This window comes from Melopsittacus undulatus, chromosome Z (genome assembly GCF_012275295.1).
Source record: "Melopsittacus undulatus isolate bMelUnd1 chromosome Z, bMelUnd1.mat.Z, whole genome shotgun sequence".
NCBI classification, from domain to species: domain Eukaryota; kingdom Metazoa; phylum Chordata; class Aves; order Psittaciformes; family Psittaculidae; genus Melopsittacus; species Melopsittacus undulatus.
This window is the reverse complement of record NC_047557.1, coordinates 52,763,874-52,786,301: the sequence shown is the minus strand read 5'-3', so window position 1 is coordinate 52,786,301 and position 22,428 is coordinate 52,763,874. Positions and strand designations below refer to the sequence as shown.

At 40.9% G+C, this 22,428-nt stretch overlaps 1 protein-coding gene across 3 annotated transcripts in view; it reads right to left on the bottom strand.

The window, feature by feature from the left end:
• Window positions 1-358: 358 nt before the first annotated feature.
• Window positions 359-22,428, bottom strand: part of IDUA (alpha-L-iduronidase) — a 43,784-nt gene continuing 21,714 nt past the window's right edge. Inside the window, exons 3-15 of one of the 3 annotated variants that reach the window (XR_004081371.2) lie at window positions 14,285-14,367; window positions 13,561-13,668; window positions 12,811-12,906; window positions 12,143-12,396; window positions 11,606-11,785; window positions 9,771-9,987; window positions 8,961-9,176; window positions 8,239-8,360; window positions 6,928-7,053; window positions 6,157-6,233; window positions 5,282-5,382; window positions 2,800-3,156; window positions 359-2,065 (exon numbers count right to left, since the gene is read on the bottom strand). Coding sequence is in view for 2 of the 3 variants with exons in the window: in XM_031054354.2 (XP_030910214.2) it covers window positions 3,056-3,156; window positions 5,282-5,382; window positions 6,157-6,233; window positions 6,928-7,053; window positions 8,239-8,360; window positions 8,961-9,176; window positions 9,771-9,987; window positions 11,606-11,785; window positions 12,143-12,396; window positions 12,811-12,906; window positions 13,561-13,668; window positions 14,285-14,367 (1,681 nt within the window). In the remaining variant the exon portion in view is untranslated. Of the gene's footprint in view, window positions 3,157-5,281; window positions 5,383-6,156; window positions 6,234-6,927; window positions 7,054-8,238; window positions 8,361-8,960; window positions 9,177-9,770; window positions 9,988-11,605; window positions 11,786-12,142; window positions 12,397-12,810; window positions 12,907-13,560; window positions 13,669-14,284; window positions 14,368-22,428 lie in introns of all 3 variants that reach the window. The other 2 variants (XM_005154876.3, XM_031054354.2) reach the window with 2 other exon arrangements.

The following is a 22,428-nucleotide window of genomic DNA, read 5'->3' as shown; positions in this document are numbered from 1 at the left end:
ACCAGTTACCTGTGACACCAAATTATAAAACAGACAAGGGCAGCTCAAAACTTCCATGCTTTCTTGGGAATAAATTCAAGCCTGGAAATACCAAATTCTCTGCTGAAATTGTTTGGACTTCCTCATTGCTGAAAGAAATCAATTTATATCAAAGAATCAAAGAAGAAAAAAAATCTTGCTGAATATTCAAAACTGGTTACTCAACAGGCAGTGCACCATTTCTGGCCAGCTCTGCTATTCAGGCATATTTTCCACTGCCAGGAAAATACCTGAAAAAACAGTTTACCTTCCACACTCCAGAGGATGTTTAATGCAAAAGCCCTAAATGAGGGACCTAGTGACAGACTTTCAAAGTGGCTGGAGTTGACCTTAAGAAACTGGGTTTTATTTGCAATTACAACATGTTAAGTTCTGCCCTTGCAAATACAAATTCTGCTTTTTTGTGGCTTCAGCAGCCAATACAATATTGTAGGAAATTTCATCTTGAAACCAGAACACTTACACTGCTTTTTGACAAAACAAGAAAATGACAAACCACTTAAAAAGGCATCCTCAAGACTCATGTTTGCCTCTGCTATGAAGCAGAAATCATGGGTCAACAGAACTCCCAGCAGTAAAAATCTTCTAAGAGATGATAACTTGCCACAAAGGAAACAACTTACCATAGGGACAGACTTCATTCAATACAGTGTAAGAGAAGTCAATCACCACTGTCTGTTCTTCACATTTGCAAAAGCCAAATACCCACCAGGACTCATCAGCTTTGCATCATTTGTGTCATATACGCCATTAAAGACCTCACCTCTGAGAGGTGTTACTTAAGCTTGTCTGCTAAAGAAGCAGGGCAGTGATCTATTTTTTGTGATTTACATACCTATACATTTTCTACTACATCCCTGCATAGCAAAATCAATACTCTTCATAACAGTTATACTTTTTTCTTTTCATTTCAAATACCTGTGACCAGTGCATAACATTGATTTGATAAAGACTGCTGTATTCTGATTGCCAGTGTGGGAAAATTTTAAAGCAGAAGGCTACAGAAATAGGACATCCTAACAAGGTAAACTGTCCTCTCAAGATGTATCTTCCCCTCCTTCAGATGCACTAAAATCTCTCAATAATCTATACTGGAATATTTCTAAAAGTATTTTTTATTTTGTGGTTTCACTTCATACTGACAAAACACGCATGTCTTGACTGCTGGATTTTATTTAACTGCATATGCTGATTCTTCACTTAGGGGCAGTTATTACAACTTTGAGATAAATTTTTACTATCTCTGTCCAAATACAATTTCTCATTAAATTTTTCAGAGTTGAGAAAGTTGTCAATTAAGCAGGCTCCAATGGCCCTTTTCTGTTGTACAGAAGCCTTTACGAATTGGCAGATTAGGATATTACAAGTGCTCCTTATTCAAACTTCAGTTTTGAGTGAGGCAGGAAGTAGTTCATCTGAATTCTGTGACAGAATGAATCGTTCAAGGCTAACTTTCAGGATAAGCACATGAACAACCAACCAGAAATAAGGGGATATAAAGCTTTATCTTGTATATACTGACTTCTTGTATATGTTTCTTTTCTGCACTGTATGTGTGAGGCCATTTGAGGTAGTTCTGCTGTCCCCTACTGCGCAAAGCTATTTTTTTTTGTGTGAGACCTCAACATTTCACCAAATATGCAGTGCTTGTTACGTTGGTGAGGTGGCTGATGTCAGCAGAGAGCAGTGGGGGATTTGTTTGTGCAACAAAGTTGCTTCTCTTATGGAAAACACTCAGGCTGTTTTCACTGGCATCATCCTTCCCTCTACAATCATTTTAAAGGTGCAGTTCAAACTGTGCAGTTGTGGAGAGAGTAAAAAAACACCCTTGCGATTTCAGGGAGCTCTGCTGTTACATAAAGTGTTTGGCAGCTGCAAGGACAGCCAGAGGTGCTCTGTAGCCCATGACCTGGGGCTATCACATGCTTGTGCACATGCTTTGCAAAGCACATGTGCTCCAACTGTTCTTGTTTCATTTCCTAAGGGTTGTCAGTAGCAGCCCTATTCCATTCAAGAGTGTGCTCTCCTGTAATATGGAAACACAAAAGCTCTGATTAGCATTTCAGCTTTCTCGTGGCTGCCCAAAGTTAAGCCTTAGGTCACTCACAGTTTGAGAGGTGATGCATGCTCAGGAGAGACATTAGCTGTAAAGACTGCTGAAGGCCATGTTAGGTGACAGCAACAGAGAAAGAGGCTTTCAGTGGTAAAGCCTCCACCACAAAGAGGTAGCAGCTGGCATCCACAGAGCAAACAGGCAAGTTGGGCAAAAGCAGAAAGCAGAAAAGATAGGCAAGTCTGGAGGCTAGAGTTCTCTGTGCCTTTTTCCCCTTGGAGGATGAGCTGCTGCCCCTTCCTTTGCCAGTGTGAGGGAACAGCCCTGGTACCCAAATAACAGCCACAAATGCAGAGAGAGCTCAGTGGAAAACCCTCTGTGAGAGGATGAAGGGTCTCATACATCTAAAGACATGGCAAATACTCAAATAACCCACTGGAGCAGGTATGACTAATTGGCAGGGATGCCAGGGATCCTTCACTCCATTTTCTGGATGTGCCTGGTTGCTGTGCACTTTTCCATCAAACCACTACATCAAGACAGCCTAGCAGCTGAGACACACATTTCAGTCTCAGACAGACCCTCCTTGTGCTTTTGCTGCCATTCTTGCTCACACGGCAAAGTGATGGTCCTGCTCCTGCTGGAGTTTGTGGCTATTAGTGTGAAATAGGGAATTATAAATATTTATTCCCATAATTCATAGTTACCAAGCTGAATCCCAGCCATATAGCAGCCTCATAGAATTGTACAAGCTGGACTGTCAGTTGTGGTTGCTTGATAACGCTGTCTTTTGAGTGCTGAAGAGTTAATAGTGGCAGTTGTTTCTAATTTGCATTCCTAACTTGCTTCACCTAGTTCTTGCTACTCCCTCCTCAGCTCGGGAGGAGTTTATCTTTCTGGGGAGTTGGTGTTTGTAGGGAGCATATACCACCCAGCCACCAAGCCAGGCACTCCTCTTCCGAGTCACTTGAAAGCTTCGATGTACTCCACAGGAAGAGAAGACAGGCCAGCCTTTCCCCAGTAGTCAATGGCACGTACTCTGTAAAAGCCGGAGACTGAGCTTCCTGCAAACGGAAAGGTTAGAAATGTTCACTGTGAAAGGCTGACACCTGTGATGCTTGCAGCATGTGGAGCAGGCACTACTCCCATATAATGTAGGTTTGTGGAATGGGTTGGGGAAGTGATGAAATAAGTTTTGCATCTTACATGAATGTGTCTGTGTCTAACTAAAAATTATTACAAATACTTTATGGCCAAGTACTGTCTCTTTTTCTCTGTTGTGCCAAGGACCTTCTCTTTCCTCATTAGTATTTGCAAGTACAGCTACAGGACTTCTGTCCTAACAGTTGTTTTGGAAGAAGGCTATGACACCTTCTGAATCCACAACTACTAACTTCCTTTTTTCTGACTGACTTTTCTGCCTGAACTGTGTCTTTGGAACAGGTTATGTGGGGACAAGATCAACAAACAGCAGCACAAGAAGCATGCAGACTGACTGAAACCCCTCTGCTCAACTCAGGAAGCAGCATCACTTGCTCCAAAGGTGTGTTAGTTGATGTTTTGTGTCTCTCCTGGTTTTCATCCTTGATCTAGTTTGAAAAACACAGCCTTCACTAGCAGAGTCTTTACCCTCACAAGTAATATAAATGTTTTTTCTCACCTATTCACTTGAATTTTATGTGTGGTTTTGTTGGTTTTTTTTTGTTAGAGAAATGCCAGAAATAAAGAGCGAATGAAGTTATGCAGTAGTAAGTGCTGCTGAGATGAGATTTCTGAGACTTTTTCATGCAGTCTTCTTTTTGTTGTTGTTTGTTGAAATGAACAGTTAAACCTGGCAGGTTCCCCACGTGTGCAGCACTAGATGGTAACAAATCCTAATTTCAGAGATTTGCCTCAGTCATGATCTATGGTCTCTGCCTAACTGTGTAGCCTTTACATTGTGATAATAGCTCTGAACCTTACTATTCCAAGCTAAGTTGAGCTTATGCTTCTGGCAAAAACCTCTCTGAACTCCTCTTTATTAGTATCACTCTGAGGCAAGGTCTGTCTGTGTTTTACACAGCTTTGATCAGTGCTTATTAGTAATACTCACTGGAAGAGTCACATTGCAGATTAGATCACATTTGGCTAAAGAAGCCCAAAGAACAACAACAACAACAAAAAACCAAAAAACCCCAAAAAAACAAAGAAAAGACTGCTACTTTTTTTTCTGTGTTTTTCATCTGGGTACATTTCTATTGCATCGAGGCTGTACTTGAGAAATGATCATAGGCTCTGAAAGAAGCTTTGCCTGTTGACAAAGATGAAACTCAATGCCCTATAAAGTGAAACTTCTAAAACACAGGCAGATAGTCAGGGCTAAAAAGAAAGCTCTAGAAAATGAGACGAGACAAGAGCCTCTCCTTTGTTAAGTGTTCAGATAGTCAGAAGGAACCATTCTGCAGGAGGACTCTTCTGTTCTGACAAGGGAGAACTCAACAACTTAAGATTGCTAAGCTATAACAGGGTTGGTCACAGGGACAGATGCTCACAAGAACAGAATTGTGACCTTCCCCTAGAGCAGCTCAGAACACTATAAATGCAAGACAACCGACCCCTTCATGAAAGCTGGATGTGACCTCCCACTTATTTGTGTGTTGATGCTGCATCCTTAGGCAGCGTAACACCTCAAGACGCAGTACTACAAACCAAATATTAGCAAGGCAATTTGCTCCTGTTGTCCTACTGCAAAAGCATTGTACAAATTCAGGCCTATACCTGTAGGACTGAGCCCAGACTGGAGACATGTATTCAGGTAAGTCTACTAGTAAGAGCACAACACCAAGCTCTGGTCATGTGGAAAAATCACCAGCTACAAATAGAGACAAAAGTGCTGTTTTGCCTCTCATAGAGGTTGCCAGGCCTGCACCTGGGCAACTGGGTTCTGTGGCAAGGAATTTACTCATGGCAATGAGTACTCATGGCAAACTAATGATGTCCTCATGACTATTTGTCAATCATTGCTTGTCTTGAGAATAAGGCTTTCACTGAGAATGTGGCCCTAAAGGAAAGTTTGTGCTCTTATTTGTTGTGGGAGTGTATGTAACCAGCAAACTGCATATCTTTAGTAGTTACTAGATGATGTTTTACACACTCATAAGTGGCACTGTTAACATGACAGGCTAGATACCATCAGTATTCTTGCCTTACCTGGACTGTAGACCCAGAGAGTGAATATTGTGTCTTTGGCATTAATCCGCTTGTATGCTTTCCCATCTGGTGAGAACTCCACTTCAAATGTCTTTATACATCTGGAAAAGAAAACCAGACAGCTCAGTAAATACAACTGATAATGCAGTGAGCAATCAAATCCTATTCTCAGTCCTACTTCAACAAGAAGGCCAAAAATAGGAAATATTCAGTTGATTCATTCCTACCAAATATAGAGTGGCATGACTTTATAGTATTAGGAAGAAACAGTGCTCCACCACACCACAGAATAACACCCAGACTGACTTGCTATACTGGGTACGTGCAGCATCCCAAACTGTTAAGCATCTTTTATTCCCAAACCAGGGTTGTCAAGGCAGAAGAGTCCCTGGAGACTGGATTGAAAAGGGGCTAAGTCAGTACTTCTTGAGTGAGTCTAGATGTACACGGGATTGCCTCTGACAGTTCACCTACATAGGGTTTCCAGTCTTGTACAGCTTCCTGGAATAAGGAAGTGGAGGTATTCTCTTCCAGATAAAATTTCTTACAGGGACAGTCAAAATCCGACCTAGGCACCTACTCCTAATATAACTTTTATTATGGATTTTCCTGTCTGCTATGCTGAAGGCAAGTCCCTAAAAATGCCACTGGATGCTGGTAAGCAACAAGCAGATTCCCATGGCCAGACCACAAATCACTCAGGGCTGCTCTCCACACTTACTGCATGTACTTCCTACTGTTCCCTTTGTCAGGAAATACACTGTAGCATCTTGGGGAGCAAGTAATTTGTGAATTTGATGACAGGACTGGTGGCAAATTAGGGAGTAATGTGCTGGAGACTTGGTTACATCCATTGTATTTTAAAAGCTACTTACTTTGAATTTACACAGCCATCGTCCCAAAATACAATGACCTGCCCTTTTGTGAGAGGGATCAAACGGACACCAGTCACCTGTCCAAAGACACATGCCCATGTAAGAAAACTTACAAACCAGTCAGCCAAGCCATATTTCTGTGTTTATCCTTCATTACTAACCAATTCCTTTGATTCTTTCAATTGAGACCAGGAGACAAATCCAAAATTTCTGGCTTTACGTCTTTATGGCCTGTCTCCATCCTGCCAACCTTGCAGAAGACCTTCAGAGGCTCTGGGCACAACTATGAATGTGGGTGGGACTGAATAAGGAGATACAGACGTCTAATCCAAATAAGCCATGATTCCATCTTTAGTTTAGTTATCAATTCGACAGAGCCTTGGGTGACATGGTTTAGTGTGAGGTGTCCCTGGCCACGGCAGGGAGGTTGGAACTAGATGATCTTCAGGTCCTTTCCAACCCTAACTGTTCTATGATTATTAACTGAAGAGCTGCTGTCAAGCTTGGTAGCACATTATGTGATTTCAAAAAAGATACTGCACTTTCCAGTACTGCATTATGATTTTCCCACTGTGGATAAATTTGCATTTATCTCACTGATGGCTCCTATCACTTGCTGTGTAGTGCTTTATCTTGAATCATGCCTTGGAGAGAATTGTTTATTACTTTTAAGAAATAATAGGCTTAGGTGCTAGTCTTGCTCTACTTAGTGAGTTGAAGCAGGAAGCACTTTCTAATTTGGTGAGTGTGACAGAAGAATACCACACATACTTGATCAGGAACAGATCTGGGTCTTGCACAAATATGGATAACAAAGACTGACGGAATGGGAAAGTCTTGCTTCAGTGTCAGGATGCCACCTTCAGGAAATGGGAACGGGCCTGTTACCACTGGATCCTGTGAAGTCAGAGTACTGTTGTGAGTAATCATTCATTACAGCACATTAACTGGCTTATAGACATCAAAGTTCCTCCAGCTGGGAGACTTTTCTATCTTTCCCGTTTTCCAGCTCTTCAGGAAATGTCCATCTCACAAACTGAGTTGATCACAAATGCCCTTTAGGCAGGATCTGTCACTTTTAGTAACCTCCCATGGATACATTTCAGGCTAGTGGTCTTTACAAACCACACCCCTGTCTCTCAGCTAAGGATGCCCAGTGTGCAGTGAAAGCTATTGCTAGCCACAACAGCCACACAGCTGGTCTGAGACTGAGGTTTCACCAGATGGCAAGAGTACCTAAACCTCTGCTGCTGCCTTATGGGGGAAGAGCTAATGTATCCCACAGGCCCTAGCAATAGTAGGTTATGGTGACTGGGAACAGAAGACATGGTACTGCACACCAAACCCAGGAAACAATTACCGGCTGTGGGCCCTTCAGGGGATAAAGTTGGCTTTCCTTATTTTAACCCACCGATCTGAATGCATGGGGAAACTTTGCTAGAAGGAGCTAAAGTGACAGGCTGCTCACATATTCTCACATATGGTAAATAATCTGGCCACGTTTTTTCTCAGTAGAGAGGAGTCCTCGGAGAGGACTTACTCCTCAGTACTCTCTGGGGTGCATTCAGAACCAGAGGATGAGGGGAAAATGCAGGCCCCACTTTCAGCCCCTAAGAGATGCCAAGCGTCGTCTGAATTTGCGCTGGGTAATTTCCACCAGAAGCTGTTTTCTGTTATTGAGGGGGGTCCATTTCAACTCTCTAATGCAGCAATTTGGCCATTCTGTAATATACACAGGATCACATGACTTATTTGGGGATGTTGAACAGAAAGTCTCAAAGCTCACTGAAGTTACAGAGAGACGGTCGAACTTGATCTGGAGCAATTCTGCCCCCTTAGTTAATGGGAGGCAATAGCAAAGAAGAAGCTGGTCATCTATGTTTAAGTTTCTTGTATAAAATAAATGTGTACTAGCTATGTTTCTCTGTGTAATTGCAAGTGCATTTTCATTTGTATATAAGACACACATGACTGTGGGCTAACAAAATTGACCTGAGCTGATTTCATGTTCTCTTTAGCTGCAGTTAGCCAATTCATGAGTATTTTACCCATACAACACTTCAAGCAAAGACATGGTTGTACCTCAGCATCTCTTATTTCCTGGAACTGTTCTGGGAAAGGAAAGTCAGGGCTTCCTAGCTTTTTCCACTTCAGGTAGGGATTGGTTTGGTTGTTATCCAGGTAATATGTCACATACAGCAGCTCTTTAGGAACATAAAAAGAATAAAGTCTTTACTTGGATTTTAGGATTAACAAGAACAAATTTAGCAGAAGTTGCTTAAGACTACCTTCTCAAAAGTGATTTCAGAACTTCAGAGCCTGGCTTCCACTGGAAAGTCACCAGGCTCACATTCCTGCAAAATTCTATGATTAATTTGCCAAGTTTAGATTTCAAGCTATTACTTCCATAACCAGAATTGAAACACTTTTATTTTTCACACATCTGCCGCACATGTTTGTTGGACAACTGCATCAACTGTGTAATCATGTGATCATGTTGGCTGTCTTGGAGTCACCTTCAGTAAGGGAATTGCTGCCCAGCAATATCCAGCCAAGGACACTGAAATTACTAGCTTTCCAAAAAGGCAGCATGTGTAGCTGCAATTAAGGATAGGGTCAAAGCGCAGGCATTAGGAAAGAACACCATCATATCTCAGAAAATCTGGGAGTGCCCAAAACATGGAAGAGGAAGTTAGCAAATGAAATTGACTCTTGCAAAGAGAGTTTCACTCAACAGAAGTGTTTCAGCTGATGTTCTGTCCTAAAGATCAATTATGTGAGTTGCCTAAATGACGTTTGTTTACCTCTAAGTCTGGGAAAGTGGGTGGCATTCACTGTGACAGTGCTGATGTTGGATGAAGTTCTGTTATCCTCACTTGAATACATCAATACAGTAGCTTGCCAACTGTCCGAGGGTCGCATCTCACTGGGGGTGTGCACAGATGCCAGGACACCAATTGTGCTGTTTTCAGTGCTTTCCCCTTCACTGCTCTTCACTTCTGCAAGAATCTGTTTTTCTCCTTTAAAAAATGTGACAACTCTTAAGCATCACCGATGGTCAGTCCTGTATCAGCTTCTGATACAGGAAGGGTCAAAACATGGTAATCTATAGGTTGAGCTATATTCTAGCTTATTTTACCAGGTATAGCATTCAGTCAGGCTTATTTACAACAGGAGATCATGTGCATACTGTGGCATTTCTTACACTTAGCAGTTCAGCTAGCAGTATCTAAGCATATAACAGTGAATTAGGATCTATGTTTAGCATGCTACCTGGGTCTTCCAGCTGTGAGAAATTCTTAAAGACATCTACAGCCTGATGTGATAGCACAAGGGGAAGTACCAGTCAACAACAAAGGAGTGGTTGGCATACAAAGGGTATAAACAAAGCAGTAAATTAAACCAAATGGATAAGAGACTGTCAGGCAAACCTGCTGTGCTATTAATTTCTCAGAGGAAATGAAGCTTCATTTTCACAACACAACTGGTAAAGAGGGAGTAGGAGAAATCCTGCTTTTACAAATGCTGAGATGGCTGGAATAATCTCTCTTAAAGCAGGAAGCTTTTAGGTAGAAGAGGTTATTGATGTGCATTTTAATCAGTGGTTACTATACCTAGCAGTGCCAGCAAGCCCATGACAGTCAGCACTGGTTTCCGTACCATCTGGACATGAGGTGGTGCAGTATTGTTCATCTGAAAGCGTGCTGTCAGAGTCCGCTGTGTGAAGTAATGGGGGTAGTAGCTCAAGAAGGCATTATCATTACTCAGCAGTGTGTAGTTGATGGTGTTGTTGGCTTTGGAAAACAGCAGGTTTTGATGCTGGATGATTACCTGCAAAGGCATAGAGAAGATGGAACTTCACCCTGAAGAAAATCCAACAAACACACAATGTCTGTATTTTTTTTTAATTTTTTTTTAATCTTTACAGCATATTGAAAAGAGCTGTCAGTCTACCATATAGAAAAGTTTGAAGAACTAAAATGTTCATCACAATTCTTGGGGAAACTATTTTTTAGGTGATTAATCACTAGAAAATTTGAAGCATCCACACAGATTTGCAGGTAAAGAGTCTGTGAAGTAACTATTACTAACACTCTGCATAAATTATATTTTCTTGGCTAGTACACTACAAACAATGCTTCTCTGTCTTGAATATTAAATTAGTAATCAGGATTTACCATCTGAATTAAATCTAAATGGTCTTTTAATTCTGGAATTATTTTGTACCCATTACACAAGTGTCTGGGAGCTGCCCTGTATTCTGTTACTCAATGACTCATTTTACTCACTTGGTGGTAACATGGAATTAGTTCTTCCAGTATTTCACTGGTTGTTGTGCTGCCTTCCTGCAAATGTCAGACCTGCCAAGCTCTTTGTTTACCAGACTATGCCTATTGGAACCAAACAAAACTTCAGAATGCTGATAACTGAAGGCTGAAAAAGTCTCATAATTGTGTTCCTGAAGGAATACAGGGCGCCAGCTCCCATCCACACAAGTATTAATTTACTGTTGGATATGTCTTTTTTTTTTCTCGCTTCATATCACCATGTCATTATAAACACTGATATTTGTGCTCTCAAACTCCCTGCAATGCAGTCACTGAATTGTTGTTTTGGAGAATACTGCTTCTGAAGCCTAAAGGAACTAGGAGCCTTTGTCTCCATCAGAGCAGCTAATAAGCTTTTTTCTTGTTTCTGGGTGACATACATGCTCCCAGGTTTTGGAATAACTACTTTGCGCAGGAGCGCTTAGACTCCAGATGCTGTATAAGGTAGTGGCTCACAGAGCAACAGGCCTTCAGTGGGAATGACTACTATGGAGGACCGAAAGCTGTGCTTCCTCTGGGGCCAGGCTACAATGCCTGCAGGGGCAGGAATACTGAGCATTTTTTTTTCTTTTGCTTTTCTGATCAGCAGCAGTCATTACTAGCAATAATTAATAATTATTCATGTGTATAGATACTGTAAAAAACAGAATGGGCTTAAATTGAGAGTTAAAGGGACTTCTTAATTATAACTCTCTTGATGAAATAAACTTACGAAGGAGCTGGGAAATATTGTCTCACGTAAGTGACAGCTAGTGGTAGTGAGATGATATCAGTAGTATTACACGGAGAAAGGATATGTGGGTATAGTCTTATCAGGTGGATCTGACTGGGAGACAGCATAAAGTATCTGAGACATTCTCCAGCACATAGAAGGTTAGTTCTCGGCTGTCAGGGGGGTTGCTTGTTAGATTTTTAACGGGAAGATGAAAAAACCTAACACAAGCTAAATAAAGCTACTGAAACCAGACTATTCAGGGAAATAGCAGCTGTATCAACATGGAGCTCTCTTTTTACTGAATCTGTTATTCTGAGGAGCTGCTTAAAAATTGACTGTAAGTTTGTTTTTGCAACTGCGTTAATGCATCAGGAGACCATACAAGACTGTCAGTGAAGTGAGTTACCTTTACAACCATAGCTGCATAGGTCACATCAGCTCGCCACACTTGCGGGACAGACCATCCAACCATTGGATCTGCTTCATCATTGTATATGGCAACAGAAGCAAAATCTGGAAACAACTTCTGAATTTGTTCAACTGCTTCCACTTCTTGTTGCAAGATGTAGAGAGAACTCCCACCTCCCTGCAACAATATTTCATACTTGCTTAGTGAAAGTGACTTAACACAGATACAAACATATTCTGAAAACATGTTTCTGGGGTCCCTGGGAAGCTGCTAGCATTTTTACCTAATTCACTACAGCATGTGCTGTTTCCATATAAAATGGAAAAGAGGTCGAGGAGATTATTTCCCTCTGGGAACTAAGCAATGGCAAATTTGCAGCTGAGTATCTTCAGGGATTCGTTAGAATAGGTAGCCATGTTTCCTGCTTTATGCTGCACACTCATCTAGAAATCCACTTCATAAATAAGAATAAAACGTAACTTGGATTGAACTGATGAAAAAAAAAATAGCCTTAAACTGAAATCTTGGACTGACCTTCTTATGGAGAGAGATGTAGTCCAGCCTTACACCACTCTCCCCCGTGAAGAAGTTAGTTCCATTGTAGCAATGACACAGAAGACTCCAGCACATGGGTGACTTGGGTAAGGGGTGGAAAGAATCCCCAGGCCCTCCAAATTTTAGTAGAGGACTGGCTGCTCTTAATCCTTCTGAGGAAGCATCATAATAGTTGAGGAACCCTAAAGTCCAAGCAAGTGCATGTATCAGAGATGGTAACTCAAATTCTTGATCTAAAATAACAAATGTTATAAGTATTATTGCATTTATTGGCAGGACCTCACAAACTAGGGCTACTCTTTTCCTGGGAACTGACAACATGAAAAGATATTGAAAACTCTGCTGCATTCATGAACAGATGCACACTCTACCTTCTTACCTCAATAACCTTAACTTATATACAAATAACAAACTGTGTCTTCATGTAATTCCTGTTCTGCTTTCCCTGTTCTGCTATCCCTGCATTTATACTGATGCCCAAGCAGGGAACAAAGTCTAGTCAGCAAAACAGACTTTCAGATTCCTTCTCTCTCCCGTCTACCTTATTTCTTTGCCAGTATCTCCCCTTTCTCATTGTCACCCTTCCACCCAACTCACAAACCTGTCCCACTTCACTACACCAGTTAAGTGCTCCAAAATATGCTTACCATTCACTGTCATAGACACATTGTCAAAGTCATGATGGTCTGGTTCATTCCATGTTTCAAAATTCCATTTAGCAACATGCTCCAATCCATACCTATCTGTAGGAAAGACCTCATTTATCAGTGAGCTGCATATTCAGACAATCCTATTAATTAGTCACTGATACAGACAATCTTATTGACTGGGGTTGCAGGTGAGGTTCAGCACCCACAGTAACAACAGGATATAAAAATTACCTATTTTCAATAATGGGGGAAATGAGATTTTGGTAGTTTCAAAATGACCTCTCATTTTCAATGAAAGGCAGCAATATTTGTAAAAGATGAAAGGTGAGAGGGAGATGATGTGAACTATAGCCTTGTGGTTAGGCTATTTACCTAGCCTGAATTCAAACTGAGGCTTCTGATTCATTATAGAAAGTTGAAGCTGCCATGTGGGAATTACTCAGGTTACCATGTCCTAGCACAAGCTGGTGGTTTGCAACCACAACAACATAATGAAGTTAAAAACCAGTCATCAGAGGCAGGTCAATGTGCTACCCAGAACATACTACTCATTTAGGCAGTTGTAATGGGTCATAAAAAAAGTGGGCTTTTATCCCATTGTTTCCTGTTCTGTGCTGAAATCCAGGATTTTAAAATCTATCACAATACACAGAACCTTTTGAGCTAGTTGGAATGGATTACAACAGAAAAAATAACAGGTCTTTTTGGTCTTGTTTCTTCTTCCTTTTTTTTTTTTTTTTAACTTACCTATGTATCTGCTGGCCAGAAATGTAATTAAGTTTCTCCATCTTATTACCTGCTCTTTATCTTCAAAATCTAAAAAATATCCTGATGGATTCCCCATCAATTCAAATCCTAAAAAGAGAGAAGATTGGTCTCCTTTTTATTGTGAATGTCATCTCCTTTTGTTTAACAAAGGGCTTATTGCATTATTTGAAACAAACTTGTTAATGAAGAAACATCATTAAACAGGCTTTCTTTCCTGTTTCTACATGTCCCAACCAAGAATATTTCAGATTTGAGATTGTACATCCTTGTTACTTGTCAATAGCTACATAATCAATCAACTAACACCTAGCGTCATAAATTCAGGGCTCAGAGAGAAATTTGAATAGCAGATGTTTGCAGAAATTCAAGGGAAGCTATAATTTGAGTATCTGCTTCTCTGGCTCTTTCAGGTACATGTTAATGTGTCCAAAGCTTTCTCCTCTTCAAGAGATCTCACTTCTCAATTCATATATCTCAAACTGTTGTAGAAAGCAATGTAAAACCATTTGTGTTGTCTTAATTTCTGTAATAGTATTTTGCTCACACTGTTTACATTTACACAGCCATGAGGTAAAGGCAAGTAGGAAAAGAATTAATTTTTTATCAAAATCAGCTTTGGCAAAGCTCTCCACTAATCTTCTGATGATCACACAATATGGGCAAACAGATGTGACAAGCTGTGTATGTATGGAGCTGTCCTTACCTGGAATTAGCTTATATTCCCACAGGCGATCCATAAGGCTATCCAAAGCAGTAAAATTGTAGTGAAGTTTTCCATTCATCACTCTAAAGAATACCAGCAATAAAAGGTAAAAATGTAAATATTACAGCAAAGGTGGCACTTGGTTGCAGATGAGGGGTCAGATGGCTGCTGCCTTTTGGCTCTCAAAATTTACAGGTAACTAAAGTTCTTGGAACTGCATACAAACTTTCTTCCTCTAAAGCGATCACAAGCAAGTTATGTTTCTTGCATAATCCATACCCTTTACCTATTCCAGCAGTGGCAACAGAAGCAATATAATGAGCTTCCTTGCTGGATTTTGAGGTTTTAACATGAAATGAATATGATATTAAGGTTTTTAACTCTTTGCAAAAATGAAATTTACCCAGACTTATCTTGGCTGTTTTTCAATTTCCATTTGATTCCTTATTGTTAGGCCAGCTGGTTTCCACACTGTCTCATCTGCAGTCTTTGTTAACGTTTTCTTAATTTGCAATACATGATATAGCTTTTTTAGGAACACTCCTAATGTATGTAGGTCTAGCTGTACGGATTTGTATCTTTCAGAGAATGCTGATTTTGTGTACACAATGTCTGTAACTTTTACTTCACTATCAGCATTTGCTAACACTGTACTCCCAGGATCTCAGGCTGCCATCCTGTTATCTAGCTTTGAATACATGTGTTCAAAGACATAGGAGTAGCCCAATGATGCATCCCTTTGTGTCAGTGAATCTTGCAGGAGCAATGGTAGTAAAATTTGGGCCAGCATCTGCATGGGGACACTGAAGCTCTTTTACACGGGGATGAAATCTGTTATTTGCAATTTATCTGTGATACACTTGAAGATACACTTTAAATTCCTGATTCTCTTGTCTCTATCCAGTGAAAACAAACATAATGTACTATGTGGGCTGGTTTATGATTTCCCATAACCTCTGAACTTGTGAACTGGTTTAACAGAAATCCAGCAGAGCAGGAGAATTTTTGCCAGTATGAACTGCTTAAGAGGAATTAAACATGAACTTCTGTTGGCAATATGCTGGTAATGTGACTTACTGCATTTTGGCTGAAGCCAAAGATTTGGCCCGCCACCCAAATTCTGATCTCAGTATGCCTTGAGCAAAAGGCTTTGTAAGCACCCTTGGGGTCAGTCCAGCCCTGGTCATACAGGTGAGCTGATTAGGGTCTTGCCAGCCTTACCAGAGTATACACCTAATTTCTCCGTTACAGCGTAGCCTGAGATCTGCTTTGCTTTTTTGTCTGCTTCTTCCTAGGCACCTTGTCTCTGCTTGGGTGGAAAGCAGATGCAATGTCCTAGATATGATGGAAGGATAGGAGGCAATCACAGTTGCTGTAACGGATCAGTGCTAGCAAGGCATGCTGGGCACATGGGATAACAAGTGAGAATGGGGCAGTTAGCAGATCTCTTCAATTAATACTGGGCTCTGCTGTGATTCACAACTTCTTTCTTTCTGTCCTGCCCCATGCACTTCTGAGCCTCTCAGATTGAGTCTTTTCCTCTGTGCTTTCTTGCCAACAAAATGTTTCAGTGAATTGTAAAAGCAAGTCTGAAGTTCTCAGAGAATTAAGAAAGGCAGACAGAATTGCCTAGTGAATAAAGATGGGAACTGTGCAACCTGAGGAGGATTAAATGCCATCAACATCTCTATGACCTAGAAGAGGAAAACATGATAGGCAAAATAAATGTAAGTGTAAGCTATGCCCACTGTACCAGTACCATCTGTGACGCAGCCAAGCACACAGTCTTGGCTCCAGCATGGTCACACTCTTTCACCAAAGACCTCAAGTTAGCTTTTATCTATGTCCTACCACCATGACAGAATTGCCATGTCTGCAGCCACTGATGGGCTTACAATTCCTGCTAGATGAAATGGTGCAACTCTGAAAGAAGAAAGTAGCAGAAAGATATTTACTTTAGTATCCACAAGAGCGTTTTAGAAGTTAGTCTTGAACTCAACAATGGACATTTGGAACTAAGGGGGGCTTCTGGCCGAGACAGCGGCTATAAAAAACAAATAAAAAAAAAGTCCTGACAGTCCTATTCCAAAGTTCAAAGACAAATATTTTGTTGCAAAAGGTAGCTCTTCTCCCTCAGATCCATTAACTATTTCCAGTTGTACCCTGTGTTCTACTGAAATATTTGCTTACATGCACACTTACAGTCAGGGAGCATAAGAATGATTAACTCTGCTGTCTTGTAAAAACTTAATAACCATTTACGTAATAGCAAATCAACAAGTGTTTTCCAAGTCCAGTCTAAGGTCTACGCAGTACTGCATGAAAATATACAGATAAATAGGCCTTCTATCTCATGTATGTACACTTAAGGTCCCAGCACACCTACATTTTTCTTCCTGTATCAATTAAGCAAAACATACAAACCAGAATGCCATTGCCACAACTGAGGTGATGGTATGTGAGATCCTGTCTTACGTGTGTAGGTGCAGAGGCACTTCTTACATCCTTCGACTGATCTGTCACTTTAAGAGAAATTCTTCTTGCTTGCAAATGGATTAAGCAGTATTGCTTCTACCAGTAAGATAATTGCTTGACTAACAGGATTTCTGCTTGCTCAGATCTTGATCTCATCCTTACCTATGCTACCCTTCTGATGTGAAATTCACGGAGGTTTTTATAACCTGCACAGGATCACTACTATTTGGGTTGCATGCTTGCATGCCATGTGGTATCTGGAAGCCATGGTGATTGATGCAAGTGAGGCACAGCAGGACCTTCATAAGCTGGTATTTACAAACGTTCTTAATGAGGAAGACTGGCTCAACTGGTAGGCTGTTACAAGGAGTGCTATAAATGTAATTTTAGGACACTAAAGACTAGATCAAAACTCTTACAGGCAGATTTACCCTGACCCAGAATAAATCCACTTGACATTGTCAAAGTTGTTCAAAACAGCTTTGAACACCTGATCTAGGACCTGCTGGTGCAGTACTGTAGGGCTCCTGGTAGCAAACTCACAGACATTTATAGCCTTCTACGTTGGTTTGGTGGTTTTTTTGACTGCTTCTCTTGTGATCTCTCTGCCCTTAAGTCTTAGTTTCTAGACACTACTGTCTTAATTTATAAACATGCCAAAGGCTAGGTCCTTGCCATCCATTTGAGTACTTGCCACACTGGAACTGCTGTTGGGTATTTCTGATGTGGAACAGGAATCGCTGTCCTGTCTGTGCTTGGCTTTCAAATGTTCCTCACCTGGTCTTTTTCTGGAAGACTTGCCAGAAAAAGTCTTTCCCATCTTCAGTTATAACAAGCAGCTACACTAAAGCGTGTTTACTGGCATTGTGGCACCAATGCTCTTATATGCCCCAGGCCTGAGGCTGCTATACTCCAGAGATTGCTGCCTGCTGGTGAAGTGTTTTACCAGCCTTTGTCATGGTTGTCTCATGCCACTTTCAGCCTACTCCCTTTTACAAACTTAAATCTTTTGGGAGGGCAGGGATAAAGTAGTTTTGGCTGCCATCCTCATGCATCACAGCCACATGTGATCCAGCTGGCACACCTGTCTTACACTGTTCCTTAGCCTACAGCTACAGCTTTCTCCCTGTGCCCAGAATCTGCTGTTTTCCTTCTGCCCTCAGTTGATTTTATCCAGGAGTATAGTTGCACATCCTGGAAAGCACACACACACATTTGACCAAATATCTACAGAGAAGAGAGTAAGAAAAACAGTCAGGGAGTATCTGTTATTATCCATTATTATCCATTCTGAGTAATCTTCAGTGAAGTACTGTATCTCTGATTACACTTCAATTTCAGTTCATCAAACCTTATTGTAATGTACTGAACAAAATTTCTCATCCTGACATTCTGACTCAGCTAGCATGGCCTCCCTTTGCATTTCTGGTAGACACAGTGACCATGCACATCAGAAGCTTGCTATTACCAATGTCTGAGAACAGTCTCTCTTCTGGTAAATTGGCCATACTGGCTGGCTAACACCACTTCCAAGGCAGCAGAGCTGTTTACATCCTCATCGCTGGGAAAGATTGCTCCCCTAGAGCAAATGCAGTCAAGAAACAGGGATAGAAAACTGACTGAAAGTGTTGGCAGAGGAGAGGTTCAAATTACACTTTAACAACATTTTTCAGCAGGGTATTGGCCAGCTTAAGACTTGAAAGGAACACTCCATGAGGAAGTCACCTAAAAATGACCCTGCTGCTCCATGGGAAGCTTTCTGTGTACAGTGTTAGACAGAAGTAAAAGTGTAGTCTAAGATACTATCCTGCTATGGTGTCTCCTGAGATAATGGTATTAGGTACCACCACCCATTTGACAGAGATGCTTAGCTATGTGCCTGACCAACAACTGCAGTTTCTTCAAACATACACTCCCTTGCCCATGGTGCCACAGCATGGACCAGTGGCAGCACTGACACTATTATTCTGATGAATATAAGTATGCATGATAATTAAATTCCCCCTCTTAAGAGTAAATCAAGATTAAACAGTTGTTGCAGTAGGTGACTGCTATCAGAAGCGCTCTTGGATACAGAGTCCCAAGGAACTGCTCACTGCCTTTCTAGAGCCCATAATGCCATTTTAAGGATCATAAACTCCAGAACAGACACAAATGCCCATCCAGCCTATAGAGGATCTCAGCATCCAAGGCCAAGATGTTCACTGGAAAGATATAGGAACAAACACCAACAAACTATACCACTTCAAATTCATGCTACTACCAGGTCCTCCAGAAGGAACTGTATTCAGAAGTAACTTTCATTTCTTTAGTCAGAAGAGCAGGCCATTGAAGTGACAAAGAAGCACACAAGCTGTGAGCACAGCATTTTTAAGATGAAGATCAAAAGCTCTGGATAGGATATGTCAGCAAGTTTATCTTTTCCAAGAGGGCAACTTGTTGCCCTCCAAGCGCCTCTTACAACACAAAAGGATCCTGCCTCCTTGGTTTTTTACTTACTTTTGCAGTTGCCAGGAATGAAATTAAGCCAGTTTAAAGTTCAGGCTTTTACAAAGACCTTGTTTGCTCCAAAACCACTGTCTGCATAAGTTTCTTGTTCTGCTGAGTACTGAAAAAACTTCAGGACCCTAAAAGCAGGTCCTAAGGACTGTAAGCACTATGGAAATAATGCCTCAGAGTACAAGAAGGGCAGAATAGCCCTCATTAGCATTCACCTTTCCAGAGGCTACTTTCTCAGCAGTTACTGCTCCAGGTTTCTTCAACGTCAACCAAAAACCCCCCACACTGGTACTTCAGGATTAAGCACAAGATCATTAATGAATAACTACGAAATCAGCAGGCTCCTGGGTTATTAAGAAACAACACTTCCCCCTTCTGAATTTAGTGGAAACTGGCAATACAGAACTCATTCACATCAGAGCTGCTCCTATCATATTCTTGCTGCACTAGCTCTTGTTTTCTATGATCATTCAGACAGGGTAAATCAGCTCCCTTCCATGAAATTCCCATATCCCAAAACAACTACAATCACTTTAACTTTTGCAGGTTCATGAACACTGATTCTTCCTCTCTGTCAGTCCCTAGGCAAAACACAGCCTGTGCTTTTCCACATGCTTTGCAGACCAAAAACCTCATCCAGAAGCTTTTTCAAAGCTGCAAGGCCAAACTACTGGACCCATGCTAAAGAACTCGTATATTTTAGCACTTTGGGCGTATTTGTTAGCATTAATACTCCTCTCCATTTGCCTCTCAGCTATACCATCTGTGTAAGCTGAAAATCTGCTTGCTTTATAATTATGGCACAGCTTCTGCACAGAAGCACAATGATGAAGACTTCAGTCTATGCTGTGGCCATGCGATGCATAATTCACTCACCCTATAGCGTGAATGAGTCTGCCCAGCAGTAATGGGAGGATGCATTACAAAACCACACAGCCAGGCAGCATCCAGCCTTTGCTGATGTCAGAGCTTGTCACAGTTAATCCATCCACACAATCAACTGGCATGATACATGCGCAAAAGGAAGGATGGGTATGAATCTTTGTGGTTTAGGAAAAAACTGGCTTCAAAAATGCAAAATACATAATCTGCGATTTATTGGAAATCACTGCCTCTTCTACAAGCCAGCCAGGAGACTGTGCATCCAGCTGAATCTTTTAATTTTTTAAATACATAAAAATAGAATTTACTTTGATTTATACGGCATCTTAATTAGCTTCTCTCCTCTTTGAAATTGGCATCATTTGACCTTTACCTTTCAAAGCAACTCACACAATCCTTGTTGTGATCTGGCTAAAACTCACATGCAGAGAAGTGCAAGCAAACAATGAATGCCTTCAAGCTGATGCTAATCACAGCCTATGATTTTCCATTTCTTACTCAGCCTGCTTTTGTGAGCACAGCCTCAGTCCTGCTCTCAGCAATGAGCATGCTGTGTGTGAAGGGAAGAAAGAGAGAGGCAGACAAAGCATCAACAGCTTCCTGTGACAAGGTGAGTTAGCTTGCTAGGAAAATATTGTTAAGACTGTTGTGTCTCTTCCCCCCTCACTTTCCCCTTTTAAAACAAATTCCAGATGTAAAAGGGTAAACAAGCAAAGAAAGAATAGTGATTTAGGAAAAGGCATCAGGCATTTTAGTATCTAGCCTCTCCAGATATGTGAATATATCTGATCAGATCATCTAGGCATGGATAATTTAGACTGTTGTGAGATCTTGTTATGATCCCTTGTTGAGACCTATTGTGTCAACATTAATCCAGGAAGGGAAGTAATCAAATAATGATAAGGTGAATCCAGTAGCAGAAAATGCTTTTCATTGATTCATCACTACAAATTTAAAGGCTCAGTCAGTGACTGAAAGGTAGCCTCACTCACCATGTATGAACTGGTCTGAGAGAGGATACCTTCATTTCTGACCAAGTTTGATATACGGAAGTGATTTCCCCTTGTTTAACACACAGCTACAAGAAAAATGTCATTTTGTTTTTATGCTGTCCTTGATGATGGAACTCCAAATGATATCATATATAAGTAAAAGTTTTGGCAAGAGGGGATAGGAAGACTAAATCAATAACAAATTTTAAAGGGTGACTTTTCAGATGCTCAGATGAACAAGTATTAAAACCAGCTTACTTCAAGCACGTAACTCCTTTTGGCACTACCTGGGAAAGCTGTCACTGAACTTTTCTTTCCAAACAGCTGGAAAACTGTTCTCTGCATGTATCCAGCATTCTAATTCAAGCACTCAGCCTAATACTGCATCTTCAGTAACAAGTCTCCATGGTACATATATAACTTACTGGTTTTATTTCACAGTTCTGCTATTGTCACTCCTCCATTTTCGTATCTTTATTTTTCTGTTTATGCTCCTTCTATTCTCTTGCCTTTTAGCTGTACACAGAAATACTGCAAATCCAACTACAGCACAGGACTCATCTTATTTACTGTTGTGCAATATCACAATAATGAGTTGGAGTGATTGCCCTCCATGATGCCAATACAACAAGAACCAAATTCAACAATGCTCTACTTAGTCTTCTTTGTACATCTTGCAAGCTCTCAGGCTGCTCATCGTCACCACTCACACACTGCAACTGCGCCTGAAATTCAGCATTAATACACAGTGTGGTACTTCTATCAGATGTTTAACTTTTTCCAATTACAGATCTCAAAACTTGTTTCCATTTGGTGAGATCTGTGTTGAAAAGCATGCAAAGGGGCAACTAACAAACAGCCTAAGAAAAGAAAAATACTGAAAAAGGTGCAAAGATTTGCAGCTAGATTTCTTAGCTGGTGTACTTCCCTAATGTCAAAAGTACAGCCAGCACATGGTGTCTGACCAAGTACAGCTGCTCCTGGATCTATATGCATGGCAGATGTATTTTCAGGTGTGTCTTTCTCTATCAGTCCTTGCCTGTCCACTGTATGTCTAAACTTAAATATATCAGTTATTTGCAAAACAAAAAATATAAATGGTCTTCACTAAATGATACCTAGTTCATTTCCTAATTTACTGATGTTTAACAACTTCTGATGATGAAAAGGCAAAGTCATACACTGTCTTGCTCTTAATCTTTCAGAATTTTTGATGAGTGGTTTCTGAACGCTTCAGAACTGCCAAATGAGCACTATAACCCAGTCTGGAAAGAGCAGCTCTTTAAATGGCATTCC